The 23,888-nt window shown below is 48.1% G+C and overlaps 1 protein-coding gene across 1 annotated transcript in view; it reads right to left on the reverse strand.

The window, feature by feature from the left end:
• Positions 1-5,303: 5,303 nt before the first annotated feature.
• LOC147902715 (mitochondrial outer membrane protein porin 5-like) overlaps positions 5,304-23,888 on the reverse strand; it is a 58,993-nt gene continuing 40,408 nt past the window's right edge. The window contains exons 2-3 of the mRNA XM_087374266.1: positions 21,926-22,184; positions 5,304-5,721 (exon numbers count right to left, since the gene is read on the reverse strand). Coding sequence (XP_087230392.1) covers positions 5,369-5,721; positions 21,926-22,184 — 612 coding nt within the window. The 3' untranslated portion in view covers positions 5,304-5,368. The remainder of the gene's footprint in view (positions 5,722-21,925; positions 22,185-23,888) is intronic.

A 23,888-nucleotide genomic window follows, 5' to 3' on the forward strand; every position in this document is an offset into this window, starting at 1 on the left:
TTAAAAGGAATTCCATGTTCACATTGATGCATCTAATATTATTGTTATTAGTATTATAATGGAGGTGGATGGCACCAACCAGTATGCGCACAAACTATTCAAAGACAAAGCAAAATGCTGCAGTGGTGTACTCCATGAATAAGTTTGGAATCATTTTCTTTTGGTTTGATGTCGATGATCAAGAGATACTTAGTTCTCACAAAAGGTGATTCTCTAAGGGGATGAATAAGGACCAACTATGATGCTTAGCGATCTACAATATACCATCTCTCATGGCCCCCTTGGCCTCTCACAACCTGCCCCACCCAATCTTGATGTCTCATGCCATCCTTGACCTCGATTCCCGGACCCCAATGTCACAAGACCATGGCATGTCTTGGACTCGTGACCCCTTGACCCCAATGCCTTGACCTTGATGTTGATCCCTCAACCCCCAACTTTGAGTGGTCATAACTTTCACATATGAACTAAGATCGAGTTGATTCTTAAAGCACTGCGTTGAGAATGACATCTTCTTATAGAGATGGGAGCATAGCTTCCTCCAAGCTACTTGTGTTAGACATATGGTGGGCCTCAACCACACACCCATCATCTCACTTCTGTATCCCTCCCCCTACTCGCATATAGTGGACCTCAACCTCACACCCCTCATCTCACTTCTGTATCCCTCCCCTTATTCACATGCATGCCAACACCCCCATCTACTATCCCTGTTGCATGTGCTATCCCCTTGCTTGTGTAAATGTGTTCCCCCCCCCCCCCACCCACCTTTGCATGCATGATGCAAAACTTTACCTCCCCCTTGCATGCATGGGCACCCATGCCTCCTCACCACTTGCTCTTGAATTTCATACAAATCTTGTAAATACATGATGTAAGTATTACAAATGGACTGTCTTTAGCATTTGGCCTACTCATAGTCATAATCTATTAAAATCTATTCACCTAAATTAATGTCCGTTAAACCAACACTCACAATATAGCCTTCATCTTCTAGGATTGCATCTTGGTCATGCTTCTTCCAAGAAAGCAACTTTGGAACATAGTCCCAACATGTTTTCAATTTATCTTTGCAAATGTTGAACTTTTTCTGTAATGATGGTTGGTATGTTGGTTTGTGTCCGATGGGATAGATCAAGTGGTCTAGTGACACGTTTTAGATCAAGTGGTCTAGTGACACGTTTGAAATTGTGAGCACACTATGGCATTCCGCGAAACTCATTTGGTCATTTCTTTGGTGAAGTAACCTCTTGATAGATCTTTTAGGTAGGATTGTGATAGCTTACCTTATTAAGGATGCTTGGAGGCTTTGCCTAGAAATGTGATAGCTATCCATGAATAGGGCAACTTGCTCCAGTGAACCATATGTCTCATAATCTACTTTTTCCACTAGAACCCTTCCTAAAATGGTTATAGGGGAGTGATCTAACATCATCGTACCTACCAAAATACCTATGGTACCCCCTCTATGTAACGTTAATCTCCCACATCCGATCAAACCAAGGAGTATGTACCTCACCATAAGGAAGCTCCATATTGATGTGCAACAGATGAATAGCTCCACAACAATTGGGGAGCCCTTGATTTTCCTCAAAGTGGTCTTTGATTTCCTAAGGTCATAGTACATATCTCATATCTTAAAAAGAGGTCATAGTATGTGCCTGTCATCTTGAGCGCTCCAAAATTTTCAGGGACTTCTAAAGCCTTCTATGCCTTGGTCCAAAACTGGTATATAACTATGGAAGTTGATTATTGCAAAATGGGTGAAAGCTTGTGCCTTGAAAGATAACTAAGCATGGTGGTCGGTGACAACATGATTGTAAAAAACCATCATGAGCAAGTTTCAATGTATCATTGAGTTATTGATCAAACATTTCACATTGAGGCACATTATCATACATAAAAAGTCTATGGTGTAATACCCTTAGGCTAATGGCCAGGAAAAATTAGAAAAAAAAAATGCACTTAAAAAAAAACTTGCTTCTAGATTTTGAAGAGTATTGATCTATGAAACTAGAATGACTAGGATCCAAATTGCATCACCTTATGGCCTTTTCAGACATCTTATGAATCTACCATAAGTCAAATGCTATCTTCATTGTCTTAAGGATTGGAGTGTGTGGTGCCCATGGGCTTCCTAGTGTCAATGTAAAAGTGCACACCAAAAGGTGGGGGAGCAACGATGGCATAGAGAGAGGGAAGGATAGGTCATAGGAGCAACAAGGCATTCATTGTGTAAGCCCCTGTATAGTATGTGTGTTCAAGGGGTATTTAAGAAACCTCTGCCTACAGATTTTTATAAGCTATATACATTTTGTAAAATTTGAGATGATAGGAGTACCTCTTAGGTATGGGAATCTACACTTTTTGTAACTCCCCCAAAAAATAGCCCCTCTCCTATTGAACGTGTGTGCTACCTTACATATTTCTTAGTGAAATTGACGAGCACAAAGGGGAAAGCTGTATCAATCAAAGTGCATGCTAGGAGGGGAAAGCACCAAGATCATTGGACATCCAAAACCTTGCTACTATCTGAAGAAGTGAAGGATCAGGTAGAGCTAATAGAGGGTGACAGGCAAAGACAAGCATCAAGGGGCTAGTATAAGTAAATCACTGGAGTTCAGAGACGAGATACTCTGGTCAAGAGACTATTGAATCAAGCATCTCAATGATGGGTTCCATATATATATTTGTGTGTGTGTGTGTGCACACATGTGCGTGCGTGTGGTCCATGTATATTGGCTGATTGTAAGTAAACTCTTTTTGGAGGGCTGCAAATCTGAGGGTGAGGTGATGCTATGCAAATTGCACCATGTTGGTTTACAGGATTTTCTTTATAATAGAGACCATTCTTTTCACACAAAGAAAGGGATTAAAAGATACAAAAGTAATGACTCACGAGTCTCTACTCTTTATTCTCAGGGATCGTGTGGACCATCTGAGCAACTACAGCTTGAAAGAGAGGGATGTGTGGAAAAGAGAGCTACGATTAGAAAAAAGAGAGAGGGGCTAATTGGTAGCAAAAGAAAGCTAAAGAAGTGAGGCAAGCCAGCATGGTGTGCAGCAGAAACAATGAGAGTTGTATGGGCTGAAGCAAGGGAACAACAAGCAGCTTTGAAATGGGCTGAGGATTATCAAGAAAGGTAAAGAAGTGAGACAAGTGATAAGGGACAGCACAGACTGCAACAGGCACAAAAATGAAGCAAGGAGGCATCAATCAGATTTGAGATGGGGGCTGCTGAGGGCAGGGGCGGGCAAGAGCAGGTGGCATGTGCACACAAACAAGCACCAAATCAGCCCTTTAAAGCAGGGATGGAGCAAACTTTTGAGCCCCACATCTCTATAGTATGGTATGGTATGGAGCCTTATGAAACGTACGGCTCATGTTGAGAGGTATGTGTACCAGCACTACCTTGCTCTCAATTTATTTCAGTTTCTAAAGAGGACATGAAAATGGCTCCACGTCCCTATGGCTCATCCCCTTTGGTGGTGAAGACCATTTGTGAGCAGCCAAGCAGGTAATAACCAGTGTCATTGTGGGATATCAGTTGTAGGACGCTGGACTTAATTATTCAGGCTGCATGATTCCTGCATAGCAGGAGATAATGTTTGCTGTTGTTTCATTTGCTTACTTTTAACAAATGTAGATTCTTAAAAGTATTGTATATTTTAACCACAAACCCTCCCATTTCTAGTGTAGAAGGGAGAATACAAGTCTGCTTATGAAGGTTTTAGTTTTGTTGCAAAGATTTTAAACACACATTTTTTCAGCTTTGATTTTTTAGCTTGATATACCTCTCCCTCTATGGAGCTCTCGTGCTGCTTCTTTATCAACGTAATACAATGAGCATTTCCCCCCCCCCAATATTTTTAATGGCAATTTTGTTGTAACCCCTAAGAACCATGATGATCATTTTAGTTTGAGGCATTGGCTGATGCTGCTTTCCTGTCCTTCAAGTGTTTAACCTCTGCCCAGTTCAAGTTGCACCTCGTACATATTTTTGTCTACCTTACTTCTCTCCTGTGTCCTTGTTGAAAACTGTGACAATGGAGAGTGAATGTCTCCAGGTTAAGTGTGCATTTTGAAGTGAAGAACATTTACAAATCCCTTGCTGAATAGCGTAAACTGCCTTTATTGCAAATTCTAAAGGAAATCCATCTGCTTCTTTTCCTTCTAACAACCAACCTTTGAGGAAGGATTGATAGAAGTAAACCTTTGAGGTGAAATGGATTTCTATGAGGGATCTACTACAGCATTTGTCTCTTCCGATCAAACATCTTTTGATGAACCCCCTATGGTTGGAAGAAGCATCCCCAATAAGTACTGTAACACGGCATGCAACAAGGATATTCTCCAAGGCATTCTACTTGAGTGCATCTTGCTTGTCAAAACACTCCCAAATCAAGACGATTTGCAAACATGGGAAATTCAGTGCAAATATGGAAAACCCGAGATCCTTCAAGTTGAGGGTTTGCTTGCATAGCTGCAAGGTAAGCCAGTAGATAGAAGTGCTTGACCAATGACATCTCCTCAATCGCCCTGATCTAAGACACCGTAGGAGATGATATGCAGCCTTGCAGCATGCCACTAATATCTCCTCAACTGGAAGACCCTTGTCCATCCATGATTACATCGCATCTCACTCCCAAACCTTGTCAGTAATCGAGTAAATTTATCCAGACTCTCAGATACATATGACATCATTGCTCGGTCTCATGAGTCCCTTTCTAGGCCAGCATAATAATTTCTATAGCTTTTAGCTGGATATTCAGGCGTTCCTTTTTTCTTTTGGCAGATTTTTCTCTCTTTTACTTGTATTGTACTTTGTTTCAATTGTTAATAAGCATCTTTCTTGGATGGGAACTAAAAAGAACAATGAAAAGTAGTTACCTGGAAACAATTTTCTGTATTCAAATTCATTTATTTCCTTAATCCCACAATATTACTATTGAAGATGCATAAAAAATGAAAATTTGCAACTAATTTGTGGTTTCAAGAAAACACCACCGATCATGTGCAATGCTGAAAGTGAAATTACTGTAACTTAAACATGTGCAAAGCTTATGTAGCCTCATCATTTTACTGTCTTACTTGTAAATTTCACTATATCCCTAACCAGGATGAACAATGTAAATTATCATCATGTCCCTGTAAAACTTCCCTACATAGATCAAATGGTTTTATATGATAACAGTGCAGGCAATCAAACCAAATACTGCACTAAAAATTATGAAAGCAATCTCTTTATTAGATCTGAGGGCTTTGAATTCACATATCAGGGAGTTCCTGCTGATCACCAATCCCAAGCTTCCTCCTACCCTTGCTGCCTTAAGGCATCCCTTCTTCAAAAGTCATGGGATTGAGATGCTAAACTGAAAGCACAGACAGGCTAAAGCCTATATTTGGCTTCTCTGTTTTCAATGACCTTGTATTTACCTCTGCACAAAGCCCCACTGTTACCAATGGCTTTGGTTCATACTGCAGAAGAGCACTTACGATGCCACAATTATTAACTCGACCTTTTAAAGTTGTAAGAGAATCAACTTTGTATAGTCCGCCAATTGTTGCTGTGCTAATTTTCTTCTCAAGTTGATAATCAACATGCAAGCCCCATAAAAATTTAGAATCTACTTCATGTGAACAATATGTACGTATAGATTTCTCTCCCTTTGGACTGTACATAACAGCTGCAGAGATTCCAGGTGCTGTGTAGCCAAGCCCTGAATAATAGAAGTGGAGGTATAAGTTTCCTTAACCAAGAAGATACAAAATTGCCATGATGGGACAGATCCAGCTGCATATTCTTTGAAACTCACTACAAATTTAACCCAAAAAAGTCCGGAATGTAGCCCTCTTAAATAAAATCTCTTTAAAAAAAATTTAAGTTTCTTCCCGATCCATCCCCCTCTTCAGGTCAATCATGTAACACCCAGCAGCATGGCACATTCAGTCCAACACTTTCATGTGCTTAGGCTACAATTGCATTAATCAACAAAAAAATGATTATCTTGTCCAGAATAGCCATTTACACATGAAATGTACATTACTTAAGATACACATTGAACATAGCGACCACAGACAAAACCAAAAGCAGATTTAAGGCCATAGAATCATGCATGCAACTCGAGAAGGGTACCATGCTCCACTATGATTTGATTTAAGCTGGAATAAGAAAATGAAAATGAACAAGCAAGCATGTCCATAAGTACAAATAAATAAAAAACGATATATGTGAACAAAATGAGAGCAAGAGTGAGTGAGCTGAACGTAAGTCTGCTGAATAGTGGACTGGAATGAAGTGAGTACAAAAGAGAAGTGAGGGGTTTTGTCTAAGTGACAAAACCCTATCTTATCCACTAACTGTTGTTAGGGATTAGACTGTGGTTAGGGGGAAAAACCTCATAGAGGGAAAAGTGCCCCTAACCTACTTATTACAATACATTGGCCACTCCCTAGAATATGATAATAATTCTAACACCCCCCTGCAGTGCCAATGTGGTGTAGTGATCAATCACCAAAAGGAGATAAGTTTAGGGCACTGCGAAATGCCTCAAACTTCTCACGTGGAAGTGCAATTTGAGCTTCTATCTGACATTTGGTGACTCTCACTTTGCCACCTTGAGAGTCATGGGCTGAGTGCCCTTGGTAATTGCTCCCATGGACTTATCCAGCATATCTTTAGGGGCATTCTTGCCATGCGCTTCATTGACACATCACCGACACAGGGAAATGTGCACACTTGTGTGCAGGCGGTTACTTGGGGAGATCTACATTTTATTTTCTATATGTGAGTCATTGGGTACTCTGCCTTGGGTAGTCCCCTAAAAAATGCTTGTAATAATGAGTGTTGTGTCCTTGAGTCAATAAAGGTTCACAGCCTTGGATTGCCCTCCTAGAATGTTGTGAGCTTTCCTATTGTTTCGAGTCTAACTCCCGAACATTTTGTTATGGAGTTAGGAGGGGGATGTATTGTGGGAGCCATGTATTGGCTTTGATAGCATCTCATTTTGCTCCAATTGTCTAGACCTCTGAGTTGTTCATGCATCCATGCATGATGAGCCTCTGAGCCATGCTTGATGAGCCTCTGAGCCATGCTCACTTGCCTCTGAGATTGTGTGGGAACTATGTCTAGTTCTGACTTGGAGGTTAGTAGTCTGTCATTGCCATGTTTTGTTCTTGGCTCCGTTCCAGTCGTCTCTCACCTTGCCTTCACGGGGGGATGTTAGAACATGAAGCCAAAGTGAGTGTTTCTAGTGTGTTTGTATTGAGTTCTAGAGTGGTACTAGACTACTTTATATCCTAGTGTGCCACATGTCACTATGGGACTTATCCCATATACATATGACACCTAGAGTGTGTGTGCCTATTCTATAAAGGCATTGTACTTTCTACTCTTGCAAAGTGGTACACTTGTTGTTCTTCATCTAAAGCTTGTACGAGTCAGGCAAACCATCCACAAAGAAACCTAACAAGGTGTAACTGGATCCATCTTTGTAGCTCTGGTTTGCAAATCCCGAAACCTCTGAAGATAAACCTCAAAAGTTAGATTCAGCTTGGACATATCGAGGGCCTTGAGCTTGCCTACGATATCGTAATCTTCTTCCTTCTTCAATAACTCTTTCCTGAAGACCTCTTCGAATTCTATCCATGTTACAGGCTTGGGTCGAAGTTCCTTCCACCACAATAAAGCCTTCCTTGACATATACCCTGCTACAAGCTGCATCTTCTTGTCATCTGGGTAAGGGTGAAATTGGAAGTGTACTTGCCACTTGTGCAACCAAGTGTCAACCACATGCTTGGTACGAGACTTCTGATCTCCAGGAAAAGGATATGGAGTGATATTTGGACCTAACACTGAAGCTGAGGCATCCACATGTGTGAGTGCCTGAACAGTGCTAGTCAAAAGTGAGAGTGAAGTCTGAATACCTTGGAGTTGCTGTGTCAACCCCGTTTGATTCGTATTAACTCGCTCGAACTTTTCATCGAGAGCAGTGGTGAATTCACTGAAGGTAGTCTTCGTAATCAAATCATCGTAGAGGCCCTTGTCATCATCGGTATGGTAGTTCATATCCTGGTCTCCCATAGCGAGCCCAGGGTCTACGGAATCAGACATGACTGAAATCTAATCTGAAAAAGAAGATAGGCTAGAAAAGAGAAACAATCAGGTGTCCTCGAAGCTAGGAGGTAGGGACGAAGTGAAAGCTGGCCAGTGAGGAGATAACAAAAGAAGGGAAAGGCTGGCCGATGAAGGCTGACAATCAGCTCGGATTCCTGGACCCAGGACTCCCGCTCTTGGCTGTCTGTATGGATTTCTGTAGCAAGCCGTACAATGTATCTGGCTCCTGAACGTGAGGGCGTAGAGGGGCTTGGAGCATGGGCAGTCCACAGGCTTTTGTAGAAGGCAAAGTGGCCGAATTTAAAAGACGGGTGAGCACGCTTTTAGGAAATCCCTGCTTTTCAAAGTCCACCCTCCAAACTTGGAGGGATGGTGCTTTTTTAAGCCTCCAGGCCCCCCCGAAAAGCACCCGGCCTAGATCGCGATCTAGCCCTAGCTTGTTGCACACCTTCCTGCGCTCCTCTTCTACCTGCCATCACGTCCCCTGAGCAGTTAGCCGTATGTGGGATCCCCCTTGGTTTGCCTCAGCTCTACGCTCTCTCACGACTCCCTTCGCACTCCTCTACCCGGACCTCACTACCTCCTCCTAACTACACCTCTCTCTCTCTCTCAGCCCTTCACATTTTGCAACGAAATCACCCTTCTTACTCTCTTTCTCCTTCCTTCTATCCCAATCCAGCACCACTTCCCTTAAACAATGAAGCAGTAGTCACTTGCAGGGCATGAACATGACTTTTCAAAATTGAGGCATACCTGGAGAAAAATTCGTTCAAAATTCTGCAACAGAGATTCCTACCTCAGGAGTTGGCTCTGATACCAATTGACATGACCCCATCACTCCTGAAACCTCTGATCTACAAGCAAACACAACAACACACCAAACGTGAGGAAGCTGAGCAAGCTGCTCACCACCCAACCACAACATCTACGGGATACGATCCCGAATCAGGAGATGTCCCCTCCGAGCCACGAGCTAAGCTACTGGCATGAACTCCCAACCAAATCCTAACTAGCCTGGTGTCCCATACCACCAGGTGGCGCTGTGAAGCTTGGGATTTGCTGCTGGGCCTTGGGCTACGCTATGATGCAGGCGCGCGTCCGCGACTGAATAATCCAGGATTAGACCTAGCGCTTGGGAATGAGACTTGCTCCCATCAGCTCCCTGAGAACTGAACCTCTGGGCCCCTTATCTAGAGTCAGGCCCCAAGCACCAAAAATAGCAAAGACCTCTAACTGGTTCGTACCCTTGCCACTCAACCCGAGAATCAAGCCTACCTAGCCCTAAGCCTCCCCAGGCTACCTGAGCTAGTCTTGTGCACCCAGTACACGTCAGATACCAATCCTTGCACATGACATTTTGGCTGCCTCTAATGTGGTAGATGGCAAGATAGGGAGGATAAGGGATTTGCTGTGACCACTCCAAAAGAGGCGCGAGGAGCCGATGATAAACTTGGGGGAGGCTAGGGAACCTGATGAAAAGCGATGTGACTTGACTCTCCTCCACCATAGGGTCAAACCCCATAGTGAATGGTGTCAAAAAGATCTTCCTGGCCCCAATAGGTGTTAGGGGCAAAAGCAGCAACAGTAAAGAGGAGCTAGGGGGGGAGTCCTTAGATCATTAGTCCTTAGATTATTATTAATACGTTGTATCTAGTTTATTAATGAGATATGAAAAGACGGAAGTTCTAGGGGCAGGCGGAGAACTGAATAGGCACGGCAACCGTGAAGGAGTTATGTGTGCCGGTTAGATAAGAGAGAAGAGAGCGATCATTCAGGGGGATCAATTGAGGCTCATTGATGAGGATCGGAGCAAGGATCAGTGCTATGTATCAGAGAGTACAGTGTTGTATTGCTCGGAGAAATGTAATACAGAGATTCTATTGCATCTACCTTATTGTTTTATCATGAATGATTCCGTCGATCACTGTTCTACTCTATGTATTTTCATACGCAGTTCTGAAGTACGATTACGCATGTAAATCTGTCGCAGTAGTGCGTTTCGAGTTAGTCTTCAGAGTAGAGAGGGCTAACACTTTGGCGACCACGGAAGATTTCCATGTTCGTCGCGGTGGATTCCCCCGGAGAGGTTGGATGCTCCCCATCTGTAACACTCTGATTCCTCGGTGCGAGGCCTAGCGCATGAATGACGCTGGGAGTGAGCCAGGGGGAACATCGCGCTCTCCGGAACGGCCTCGGGAGCCTGCAACTCCAGTATCGGCACGTACAACCCGCGAGGAACGGCATGACAGATATGTGGCTCAACGTGATCTTCTCTTCGGCTTCTTCACGGATAGTGAGAGTAGTAGCCGCTCTGACACACCTCCGCTGATCCCAGGAGAGGAAGGTCCAGTCGTTTCCGGTGTTCAGGAGGAAGGCGAATCCTCCGGACGCAGTAGCCCGTTCGATTTAACAGGTACTCCTCCGGAAGACGAAGCGTCACCGTTGCGGAATTCCCCACCACCGAGTCCCAGGAGACGGGAGGGTGGTGTGCCTGCAGGAAGCGGAGCCCCAGGTCCGTCACCAGATCCCGGTAGGGGAGGTGGAGGCGGTGGAGGCGGAGGCGGGGGTGGAGTTCCGGCGGTAAGCAGCGCGGCTATTCCACCACTGGTATCCAGGATGACGATGAAGTACCCCAAGTTTTCGGGACGGGATAAGGAGGATGCGGATGCACATATACTGTCATTTGAGATGGCATGGATGGTGAATACGGCTCCACCAGTGCAGGCGACAGATCTTATGAAGATGGCGACTTTCATCCCGACACTGCAGAAGCAGGCGGCAGTATGGATCGCGCAATATGGAGCTACCCATTTCGCCACGTTTGATCTACTGCGGGATGCTTTTTTGCTCCGGTTTCGGGAGGACAAGACCCGTGTTCATGTCCTGGCCAAACTGGGGAAACTGGAACAGAAGAACCAAGAAGTGGAGGCGTATGCGGCCAGGTTTCGGTCGTTGATCCGCCGCCTCGATGCAGCAACTACTCCAGCAGTCCCCATCCAAAATGCTTACTTCATGGAGGGGCTGAATAAAGGATTGAAAAGGTCCCTGGCATCGTTGGATCTGGAAGCTCTTTCATTGGAAGAAGTCGTCCAAGCAGCGGTGAGGGCGGAACAAGTCCTGTTTACTTCCAAGGGAAGGAAAGGAAAAGTGAAGTATGAGGAGGCTGAGGGAGACTCCGATACTGATACTGAGGAGGAGTCGGATCAGTCGGATGAGGAGGAGGACAAACGTTCCATGAGGCGGAAGGCTGGAAAAGCGGCAGGGAAGTTATTTCCGGAAGGATCTGCTGCCGGAGCCAAAAGCCGGGATAGTGGAATAGGGTCCTCTTCAAAAGTTCGCAAGGATACTTGGTGTAATCGGTGCCGGAATGCAGGACACTTAGCAGAGGAATGCGGTTTGAATGAGCGGTGGTGTGCGATTTGCCAAACAGCGACGCATACCACGGAGATCTGCCGCTATAACGCACGAATAGCCCCGACACCAGCGGTGGCGGCGGTAGTTGCGGCACCAGCCGCAGCACCAGCCGCGGTACCAGCCGCACCGGCGAAAAGACCTTGGCGGCCGAGAACGGCTGGAACAGGTGCAGATGAACCAGCAGGGGAACGGACGTTCCTATGTTTTTATTGCAATCAACCCGGACATCGAAAGGTAGATTGCGAATTATTCAAGCGCCACAAGGCGGAAAGGGAAGCAACCCGGGGATCCGGAGAAGGCAAGTCCGCACCAGCAGTGAATGCGGTTCTGATTATCGAATGCGATGATGACAGTCCGCAACAGGAGAGCAAGGAGCCTAGTCCGCAGTCCGAAGAAGTACCGGAAGTACCGGCGGGTGTCCCTGTTGAAGACAACGTGGGAGGAAGGGCGAGCGGAGATGTGCTCGTGGTCACACGATCCCAGGAAAAGGTGCGGGACTACAAGGCCCCGCAAGAGAAGGGGCGACCCCCGGCGTTGGATTGGCAGGCACAACAAAAGGTGCGGTCGACGGTCGGTGAATGGGTCCAGAAAACCCCAACGGTGTTACCTAGGCCTAGCGTGGAAAAGGCAGTCTCGGTGACGGAGAATGGTGCGACGGTGGCAAGGCGCCTGCAAGGAGACCAGCCAGAAGCGACTTGTCTACCTACCAGTCAGAAGGACAGCCTGATGACCGGCAAGGAGGGTGTTGAACCATATGATTTATGGCAAGATTTGCGGAAACAGCAAATACACATGACAATGGAGCAATTGTTAGCATTGGTACCCAACTTCCGGAATTCTCTCATCAAACAATTGACGGAACCAGTCAGGGCGATGGAGTCGGAGATGGAAGCGGTAACAATGGAAGTGTCGCCTGACGGATCTGCAAAGCCTGAAGCGGAAGAACAGCCTCCTGTTTTTGATGAAGCGGTCCCGGTAATTTCCGTAACGCTGGAGAACAGCCGTGTGGGAGGGGTGTTGCTGGACGGAGGTTCTGGGGTCAACATCCTGTCCGAACAAATGCTGGTGCCATTGGGTATCACAAAATGGGAATCCGCACCCTTCGCCGTTCGGATGGCGGACCAACGGAGAGTGCAGCCGTTAGGATTGCTCCGTGGATTGAAAATGGAGGTTTGCGGCGTGAAGTTCGAAATCGCTGCGGTGATTCTCCGGATGGAGGATATTAGCGGGTCATACCCGTTATTGCTCGGAAGACCGTGGTTGCGGCAGGCCCGTGTGAAACAAGACTGGCAATCCGACCGCATCACCATTCGGAAAGGAAAAAAGAAGCTGAAGCTCTCGGTACATACCAAACAAGGGCTGAGGACGCCATTCCGACCGACGATGGCGGAAGGTATCCATATGATGGACGGAATGGGGGTCGAAGAGGAGGATGACTACTTCAGTAGGAATACGGAGCTGGTAAGCTTGTTCGAGGTAGATGTGGTTGCCGTTTTAAAGCAATATCAGCATCAGCTTCCCTCGGCTACGCAGGAGTCATCCAGTTCCACGGAAGAACCAGTCGAAGGGAGTCTACCGGAAGGCACAGGAGACATGCCGGACGAAGCGGGAGTGGCGGAGGCGGAAAGAGTTTTCGAGCAGGAACTCCGTCGCTCGCGGAGGGTCAAAGAAGACGAGCTGCTGGATCTTAACCTCGGAACGGAGGGGGAGCCAAAGAACGTCCGTGTCAGTGCAAAGCTCGACAAAGGATTTCGGGGAAAATTGGAGACATTGCTGAAATCCTTCAAAGACGTGTTCGCCTGGGACTACACAGATTTGCTCGGCATCGATCCCAAATTCTATCAGCACAGGATCAATCTGCAGAAGGATGCGATACCGGTTCGGCAACAACGGTATAGAATGAATCCGAACTATGCCCAGAGGGTGAAGGAGGAGCTGGACAGGTTGCTAAAGGTCGGGTTTATCTGTCCGGTTGACCGTGCAACGTGGCTTTCGCCAATAGTGATTGTTCCGAAAAAGAATTTGAAGTTGCGGGTCTGTGTTGACTACAGAAAGCTTAACGCGGCGACAATCACGGATCCGTTTCCATTGCCGTTTAATGATACTATGCTGGATACAGTGGCAGGTCACGAGATGTATTCTTTTCTGGATGGCTTCAGTGGGTATAACCAGGTGCAGATGGCACCAGAAGATCGAGAGAAAACAGCCTTCATCACGGAGTGGGGAGCATTTGTTTTCCTGGTGATGGCATTTGGGCTAAAGAATGCTCCGGCAACATTTCAACGCATGGTCCAAGAGATATTTCATGATTATTTACTAATCTTTATGCAGGTATTTCTGGACGATTTCAGTGTTTTTGGGAGTCGCGAGCAGCACCTTGAGCATCTGAAGAAATGCTTAACCCGGTGTAGGGAGGCACGGTTGTGTCTGAACCCTATGAAATGTGCATTCGCCGTGGGCAGCGGTATGCTGCTAGGTTGCATTGTCTCGGCGGAAGGCATTGCGGTGGATCCGGCGAAGGTCGAAGCGATTCGGCAGGCAAAGGTTCCTGGCAACGGTAAGCAGCTCGGGAGATTCCTAGGGCAGGTTAAATGGCACAGCCGAATGCTGCGGTATCTGGCGGATGTGGCGACACCACTGTATGACCAACTCAACAAAGTACCGGTAGTCTGGTCTCCTGCTTGTGACTTAGCTTTTCGACGGCTCAAACTGATGTTGGCAACAGCACCGGTGGTTCAGCCGCCAGATTGGACGAAGATGTTTCATGTCTTCGTGGATGCCTCGGATGTGGCTATTGGTAGTGTCCTCATGCAGGAAGCCACAAGCAAGTGGTTCCGCCCGGTGTATTATGCAAGTCGCAGGTTGTCAAAAGCCGAACGGAATTACTCTACTACGGAGCGGGAAGCATTGGGGATGATTTATTCCGTAACAAAGTTTCGTCACTACCTGTTGGGGAATCGGTTCACGTTTCATGTGGATCATTCCGCCTTGTTGTATTTGGTACACAAGCCCGAGCTCACTGGAAAGTTGGCCCGGTGGATGCTGCTTTTACAGGAGTTCGACTTCACGGTGGTCCATCGACCAGGAAGTACACATGCCGTAGCGGATTACCTTTCGCGGTTGGAATCTGGCGAAGACCCGATGGGTGTGGAAGACGATTTTCCGGATGCCCAGCTGTTCGAACTGGAGGCGGTGGTACCGGTAGCTCCAAAGACGTGGTACGACGACATGTTTCACTTTGTCGACACGGGCCAGATGCGCGACGGAATGTCGCGAGACCAGCGGAAACGGCTGGCGCTCAAGAGCAGAGACTTCCGGATCATTGCTGACCAATTGTATAAGCAGGGGCTAGATGGTGTGTTGCGACGGTGTGTGTACCCACATGAGCAGGAGGTCATCCTGGAAGAGGCTCACCAAGGAATCAGCGGTGGACACTTCGCAGGAGAAGTAACCGGACGGAAGGTACTCCAAGGAGGTCTGTGGTGGCCAACATTAATGGGGGATGCGCATAGGTTCGTCAAAAGATGCGATGTGTGCCAGAGGTTGGGCCAGCCATCAGGTCGGGACCGGATGCCGCATAATCCCATACTGGCCCTCGAACCGTTCATGAAGTGGGGGCTGGACTTTGTAGGTCCGTTTTCGCCGCCGGCGAGGAGGACCGGTAACCGGTATATCCTGGTGGCGACGGATTACTGTACCAAATGGGTGGAGGCCAGAGCACTGAAGGATAATTCGGCAAAGGCTGTGGCCAGATTCCTTTATGAAGCCATTATGACACGGTACGGATGTCCGGTTGAGCTCGTCACGGATCAAGGTGGGCATTTTCTTAATGCGGTGTTACGGGAACTGGTTACCCGGCACCTAATCATTCATAAGAAGTCCACAGTGTATTACCCTCAGGCAAACGGACAGGCGGAGTCCTTGAATAAGGTGTTGCTAGTCATTCTGAAAAAGCTGGTCAATGAAAATCGGACAGATTGGGATGAAAAACTTTACTCCGCATTATGGGCGTTCCGGACTTCCTATAAGGTTGCGACGGGGTTCACGCCATTCAAGTTGGTTTACGGAGTTGAAGCAGTGGTCCCCATGGAATTCCTAGTACCGAGTCTGCGGATTGCAGCGGCAGAGAAATTGGGCTGGGACGAGTCCGTTGACCGGAGGATTGAACAGCTGGATCGGCTGGGTGAGGAGCGGTTCTACAGTGCGTATCTTGCACAGGTAGTCCAGGACAGACGGAAGGTCTGGGTGGACCGTCATTCAAAGAAGAAGACCTTCAAACGGAGAGATGCCGTGATATTGTTTAACACTCGGATGGGTCCGCATCCAGGTAAGCTGAAGTTACGGTGGGGAGGTCCGTATTGGGTGGTGGAGCGTTATGGTGACGGCACGTTCCGATTAGGAACACTACAGGGGGAGCTGTTGCAGAAGCCGGTAAATGGATTTCGTCTCCGACCATATACAGGGCCCATGCCACCTTACCCATTTCCGGAGAAACCACCTGTCAAGATCATTTCCAATGCATTCGTAGCCATTTCGGTGGAGAAACCGATGATGGGGGCTATTAGTACGCATGTGTGGTCTCACTCACTTTATTCCGAGAAACGGTGGGAGCAAAGCCTCGTGTTGCGGAGTGCGGACGCCGCCATGCAATCTACTGAATCTTCGAAGTGGGGCTTTTATCAGAATGATGGGACACTTGATCGTTGCATGCAAACAAGGAGTTCACCAAGACATCCAAAAGGCAATTTGGAAGCAAAAAGGGGCTTATTTCCAATTCTTTGTTTTCCAGAACTCTTCTCTCTCGCATCCCAGCTTTTCGCCGCTATGGTGGTCTTCCATCTGATCAATCCGTTACCTGTTGGGGATGAGGCTGTGCAGTCTTGGCTGACACGAGCTCGTCTGGTGGAGTTCGCAGGTTTGCCATGGGCTACGACACCAGTTCATCCATTGGCACAAGATATCTTGGCGCAGCTTGCACGCGGGCGCAAGGTCGTGGTGTATGGAAAGACTTTCACCTTGTGCAAGGAGCTGGTAGCGGCCCGGTTGCACTTGCCGGTAGATGGCCCATGCAAAGTCACGAAGCTTACCAGCAGTGCCATGGAGGCAGCTCTCGGCGCAGGTTGCAAGGGGGAGTACAACATGAAGAAGCTGGATGCTTCGAAGAAGATATGCTACAAGTTTATTGCAGAGGCACTCTGGCAGAAGGTGAAAGCAGAGTTACTGGGACAGACCCAGTTTACCTATTTCCAGAGGGCGGAGCAAGGGAAACCGGTTCCCTGGGCGAAGCTGCTGGCGGACAGAATTCTGGAGGTGGCCAAGAAGCTCTTGAAGCCCACGGCAACATCCCGGATGGGGCAGGTCTTATTCTTTTTGTTCGGACCAGATGCGGAACCGGTCATCCCAGGATCGTATGTGGAGGTGGAGGAGTCCACAGACGAGGGTTCGGACAAGGAGTCCAAGGAGGTGGAACCAGCGAGATCAACAACGGAGGGAGTTCTGACGCTGATGCCAAGGAACCAGGTGACTCCGGTAGTACCTGCGGTGGAGGTTCCGGCGGTAGTACCTGCGGTGGTGGTTCCGGCAGACGTTCCACAGGGCAGCCAGCGGAGTAGGCCAGCGGTTCCGGCAGAAGTTCCACAGGGTAGCCAGAGGAGTAGGCCAGCGGTCTCAGCAACATCGAGCCGCATGGCCAGTTTATTGAAAAGAAAGTTGGCTCTCGCGCCGGAAGGAGGCATGTTGAAGAAAACCCGCCCGGAAGCGGAGGCCTTGCAAGGGGAAAGCTCAGTCCACACTCGGGAGGACAGTTCGGGGAGACAGGTATGTCCGGAGGAAACCCGTGTCGTCCCAAGGGGGAGTGGTGAGCTGCAGCTATCTCCGCCGGTGGAGACCTATGATCTGGTCACGGCACGACGGTTGGCGGAGCGCTTGCTCCAATGTTTTCAAAAGGGGCAGCTGGAGGAGAATGAGGCGAGGTTGCGCCAGGAAAATGCCAGGTTGCTCGAACGCAATCAACAGCTGCAGGAGCAGTTGGTACGACTCCAACAGGTGGATGCACGGCGACAGCAGGCTATGGAGGAAGCAAGGACGGCGATTGTCGCCCAAACTCAAGAACACCTGCGGCTGACGGAACAATTGACGGAGAAGGCTACAACTGCGACCGCCAGGGTGCAGTTGTTGGAAGCAGAAGTGATGGCGTACCGGCAACCCTCTAGCTCTACACGCATGCTGGACGAGGCACTTTTGTTGGATTTATCGGAAGCCTTCGTCGCAGAGATGCAGGGTATTTTTCTTGATCATCAACATCAATTGCGAGTAGAGCTGGAGCGGGCTTGCAGGCCTCTCGACCGACGGTTGGCCCGGAGGGATGAGGATGATCCGGCAGGAGGGGGCGCAGGAACAGCATTTTTACCACCAGCACCGGTGACGGAAACTGCGGCACAACCGGAGGGTGGAAGTTCTACATCGGCAAATACTCTCGGGAAGCAGACAGCGGCGGGACCGGTGGATTCTGCCGAAGGCTATGTCAAACGGATCGCCGAGCTGGAAGAAGCCCTCCGACGAGCGAAGGCCAGGGGAAAACGACCCGCGATCGCACTGACGCCTCGACCCCAAGCAGACGCAGCGGCCGCTTTTGTGGCAGCTTTTCCGGCGCCAGCGGACGGGGAATCCTTGGACGCAAGGCACTTTTTGCAGCTGAAAGAACACGTCGCGGTGGTGCAACAGCAGTGTGACGATGCAAGATCTCAGCTGTTGGCACTCAAGCTCGCCCGGAAAGAAGAGCACCAGCAACATGAAGTTGAGGTGAAGAGCCTCATGGCCGATTTGCTGCAGCTCCGAGCTACTACGCCAGACCACTCAACAGGTGCCCAAACCAAGGAATTGGGGCGGGTAATGAAACGACTGGATAGTGTGGCGAAGAAAGCAGATCGCACTATGCGGGTAACCGATCTCGAACTCGCTTTATCTGAGAAGACCCGACTGCATGAAGAGGAGCTACAACAGCTGCGGAGAACGAGTCATGTTGAGAGAGCAGCTATGTTGGTCGACCTGCGGACAGCATGCCGCTATATTCATCGGATGGCGGCAGTAGCTCAGCAGGCGGGGGCGGCGGCACCACCTTTCTATGGACAGCTCCAAATTTTTGTGGATGCCCATGCTCTCAACCCGCAGCAGCTACCTTTACTTCGACCGGCGCAAGCGGCTCCGGCAGTACCAGTACCGGCGCCGGCGGCTCCAGCAGTTCCAGCAGTTCCGGTGGCAGCGGCAGCAGCGGCGGCGGCGGACGATGACGGTGGCGACGTCGAGGATGAACCGTAGCGGAGAACCGGTGGGTTCGGATGCGGATCCGGAATCCGATTCCCCGGGAGTGCCAAGTGTTAGGGGCAAAAGCAGCAACAGTAAAGAGGAGCTAGGGGGGGAGTCCTTAGATCATTAGTCCTTAGATTATTATTAATACGTTGTATCTAGTTTATTAATGAGATATGAAAAGACGGAAGTTCTAGGGGTAGGCGGAGAACTGAATAGGCACGGCAACCGTGAAGGAGTTATGTGTGCCGGTTAGATAAGAGAGAAGAGAGCGATCATTCAGGGGGATCAATTGAGGCTCATTGATGAGGATCGGAGCAAGGATCAGTGCTATGTATCAGAGAGTACAGTGTTGTATTGCTCGGAGAAATGTAATACAGAGATTCTATTGCATCTACCTTATTGTTTTATCATGAATGATTCCGTCGATCACTGTTCTACTCTATGTATTTTCATACGCAGTTCTGAAGTACGATTACGCATGTAAATCTGTCGCAGTAGTGCGTTTCGAGTTAGTCTTCAGAGTAGAGAGGGCTAACAATAGGAAGGGGGCTAGCCTTGAGCATAGTGCCTGGAGAGACAAAAGCCACCTGGAAAAAACCACGTCCCAACAACTGAACACCTAAGAGGTAAGGACCAAGGTCTGAAGGTATGGCGGCAGGAATCCAATCCTTTACTTATAACCTGGAAGGATGGGATCCATAAATGCATGCGAAAAGAGTAGCGGAGCTGTCAAAATCCACGTACTCGTCTTTAGAAAAAAAAATTTTCTTGCAGCTGGTTGAAGTGGGAGAGGATTGACTGAATGGATAGATGCCATTCCTCAATCGAGGGTGGAAGGCCGATAAGGATCCCCTATTGGGATCAAGTGGGGACTCACCCTCTGTCTCCAATAAAGAAAGGGAAGGGCAAGGGAGAGGCAGAGAGAGGATAAGAAGGGAGTGGGAGAGGCACGGAGAGGCACAGAGAGGATAAGATGGGAGGGGGAGAGGCAAGGAGAGGCGGAGAGGGTTGAGGGATAGGGAGGGAGAGGAAGAGAGAGGGCACGGGGAGGGCAGAGACGGCTGAGGGAGAGGGAGGGAGAGGAAGAGAGAGGGCGCGGGGAGGGCTGAGAGGGGGGCGGAAGGAAAGGGGGAAGCGGGGGAAGGCTAGGGGGGCTGAGAGGGGAGTGATTGAGCAGGGAGGGGAGGTGGGGGGGGACGAGAGCAGGCAGGCGGGGCTGAGAGGGATGCGAGGGGCTCGGAAGGGAGGCAGGGGGCTGAGAGCAGGCACAGGGGCTGACAGGGGATTGAGGGGGTAGGGAGAGAGGGGGGCAGGCAGGGGGACTGAAAGGGGAGGCGGGGGGATGAGAGCAGGCAGGCGGGGCTGAGAGGGATGTAAGGGGATTGGCTGGGAAGGGATGTGGGGGGGCTGAGAGCAGGTGCAGAGGCTGACAGGGGATTGAGGGGGTAGGGAGAGAGGGGGGGGATGAGAGCAGGCAGGGGGGCTGAGAGGGAGGCGGGGGGCTGGGAAGGGAGGTGGGAGGCCTGAGAGGGGTGCGAGGGGGACTGGTAAGGGAGGAAGGGGGGGTTGAGAGCAGGTGAGGGAGCTGAAAGGGGTGCGAGGGGGTTGGGAAGCGAGGCAGAGGGGCTAAGAGGGGGGCTGGGAAGGGAGGCGGGTGGACTGCAAGCAAAGAGGGGAGGCGAGGGGGGCCGAGAGGCAAGGCGGGCTGGCTAAGGGAGGGGTAGGGAGGGCTGAGAGGCAGGGAGGGGCTGAGAGAGGGGGCAGCAGGGAGGACAAGACAGGGAGGAGAATATCTCCCCATTTTAAAGTTTGCTTACGATAATACAGTACACTCTTCTACAGGAAAAACTCCTTTCCAAATCATCTATGGTAGATCCTACGCAACCTGACTGAATGTTTTCTGCCTTCGATGGGGCACTTACATAGGCGTAATGGCCCCTTAAAATGGTCAACCCAGTTAGGGTTTTGGCCAACTGAGTTGGCTGGCTGGCAGTCTATAGACCGGCTGACAGCCCTAGGTTGGGACCTAGGGTAACCCCCCATCCATTCTCCATTCTGATAGGGATTTGCCCCAACTCTCATTTGATGAGAATGGACCTGTCCAAATCTGCTCCCTATAGAAGACTTGAGGACCTAACTGTATGAGCCAGGCAATAGGTTCCCAAGTGTATGTCAGAAGTACCTCTCCACGACTCAATTGACGACAACAATGACACTGTCTGAATCTACTCCCTCATAGGAGACCTGATTTACACTTGTTAACTTCTTCAATGTCAGGATTATGTTGAATTATAGATGGACCCGGATAGGATAGAACTGGCCTTGAAAGCAACTCTAGCTCTGTCGCATAGACTACTTATAACACAAAACTTATGCAACGAGTGCACATGATGGAAGTGATGAGATTTCTGTTCAAATCCAAACCTTGCCTATAGGGAAACAAAAGTTGCCTTGGTAATCCTTTTGAATGGAATCCCTAAAGTACTACAGCAGGAAATTTCATCATTGTCTGTTGAATATCAATAATACTTTGAAATAGACATAACAGCATGAATGGAAACCAAAGGTTACAAAGAATTCCTGAAAATTAACTTATTGGATGCATGACTTTTTACGAGTTAAAGTGCCTGTCATATAAGAGCATGAATGGTTACGAATATTTCCTGAAAATTAACTTATTGGATGCATGACTTTTTACGAGTTAAAGTGCTTGTCATATCGAATAATACTTTGAAATAGACACGAGAGCATGAATGGAAACCAAAGGTTACAAATAATTTTGAAAAATAGCTTATTGGATGCATGATTTTGTACGAGTTAAAGTTCCTGTCATATCTGTTAATCAGCACACACTGGAAAAAATATCTCTCCCCATATCTTGTTTTTCCCAAGCAACTATGTTCCACTTCAAACTCAATGCATAGGAGGATCCCTTCCTGAATCTCGTAAGAACAAGAACCTGTATGGAAAAGTACGAAACATGGGGAAGGGGTTCCAAAACCAGGGGAATGAGGATGTATTTCATACAGAATGAGAATTATATCTGTATAATCAGACATCAAAGAAGATAAAACATCAATAATTACCTGCAACTGTGTTTAACAACATATTGTTTGCAGTGTCATACTCGAATGAACCTCCGAATGACAGATTTTCAGAACCAAAGTTTGCAGTGCACTCCAAGGACGGTGTGGCTTTTAGGCCTTTTACTGTGGCTGTTATAGCAGCGGAATCATGTTGATAAATCAACTCTGCTTTCCCAAGGTTGCCTGCATCAGGTATTGTCGTTGTCAAGGAAAGCTTCAATCCTGGAACCAGATCTTCATATGTTGTTCCAGCAGTGATCTGGGCAAGCAAAAAGTATTGGTGTCAGCACGTTACAAAGGATTCTGCTGACAGCAAATATCTACATTAAAGAAATTCTGCATTAATTTTCTGATACCTAGATATTAACATTAAAGTTTGGAATAAATCCAGCAAACAACTTCACCCCTCGGAAACAAGAAGCTAATGAGGAATCAATGACCCTTCCCTATCTTGTCTGCTATTCCTTTCCAATACAAGAGCAGCCACATGGAAGTTGCTCATGTTTAAGTTTCCCGTCAGGGCATGAAGGCCTCGATAGAGTTTAATCATAATGTTTGATTGAATGAGGTTGATGTGAGTGATTCTGTTTTCCATATGCAAATGCAGCAAGTATTTTGAAGGTGAAGAGCATCGTTGTAAGCTGGTTGCCAACACACACTTCATGCAGTTGGTTTTCAATTCAAAATCACTAAATCCCAAGATTGAGACACTTTTAAATAGAACAGAGTGCGTGTTAACAAATCAGCCTCTAGTCGCCCTTCAGTGAGAAACTAACAAGAGATCTGCACTCGGAGGCTGGTTCTGGCCAGTTGATGCAGATTCTATCAAAGGAACAGAATGGCTGGCAAAAGAATACTTATCATGATAACACGCAGCAGATGACTGGCACAAACAGAAAGTAACAGTTGTTTACTAAGATCAGAAGAACCTGAATTAACTCACATTGTCATTGCTGAACTCATTTGCTTGTTTCCAGGCCATTGCCTCCTGCTGGCATTTCTGCATTAGATGTGTAGGGCAATAGCCCATCCAAACTATGACATTGCCAAGGCTGCTAATGGCTGCTCAATTATACTCTAACCTCATTCCTCACATTGATGCCCATCGTTGAGGCAGACGACTGCTCCTTAAAGGGAGGCCCAAAGGCTTACTGTTAGATATAGACTGCAAAGGGGGGTGCTGCTGTTCATAGGCTGTAACCTCCCTCCTTAGGCTGACTCAAGTGTGCCGTGACAAGTGGTCAACTTGCTTCGGCCAGCTGTTGTTAGGCTGATCTGTAGCTTTTCTAACCTTTAGCTCAGCTGCCGAGCTCGTTGGCTATGGCGCGGGCAGAAGGAGTGCTGCAGCTTGTAGTAGATGCAACCGGGAGCTGATGCAGAGTTTCTTTATTTTGACTATTTCTCAAACTTGCTGCCTTATGCACTTTATTTGGGCTTGTGTAGACCTGATATACATAATCAATTTGGAGAACTCTTGTCTGGTCCTTTATACATGTTAGAAAACAGAGGTGGAGGTTGCTTGCTACAGCCAACACTCCCCGCAATAGAAGCTAAAGAAAGAGGTAGTGCCCATAAATCACACAGTGCTGATTTCAAATCCAACTTCTTTCCTTAATGTGTACTAGTGTGTAGAGGGAGAGAGAGAGGTGAAGATAGTAATAGAACAATGCTAAAGAGAGGGACAGAGAGTAGAAACAGCAATATATATTTGTCAAACACTGGACCAAATCATATACAAGATGTGGACAAATGTGCCACCATCCATGACCAGGTTGCTACGGGGATCCCTATGGCTCCCAAAATCTGTTCCCCTACCTTCTCGTGGCACCTTCAAAACACTAAAGCCTCTGTTGCTCTCCTAGAGCTTCTGTGGGCTTCGTAGTGGTGCCGCTCGCAAATACACTTTCCTGCTTCTCCCTTCGATAGCCAATTTTGCTGCTTGATCCTTGACATCCTTGTTGAC

The sequence above is a fragment of the Dipteris shenzhenensis genome, chromosome 4, assembly GCF_047967505.1.
Source record: "Dipteris shenzhenensis isolate YYH24624 ecotype China chromosome 4, Dip_SZ_1.0, whole genome shotgun sequence".
NCBI classification, from domain to species: Eukaryota; Viridiplantae; Streptophyta; class Polypodiopsida; order Gleicheniales; family Dipteridaceae; genus Dipteris; species Dipteris shenzhenensis.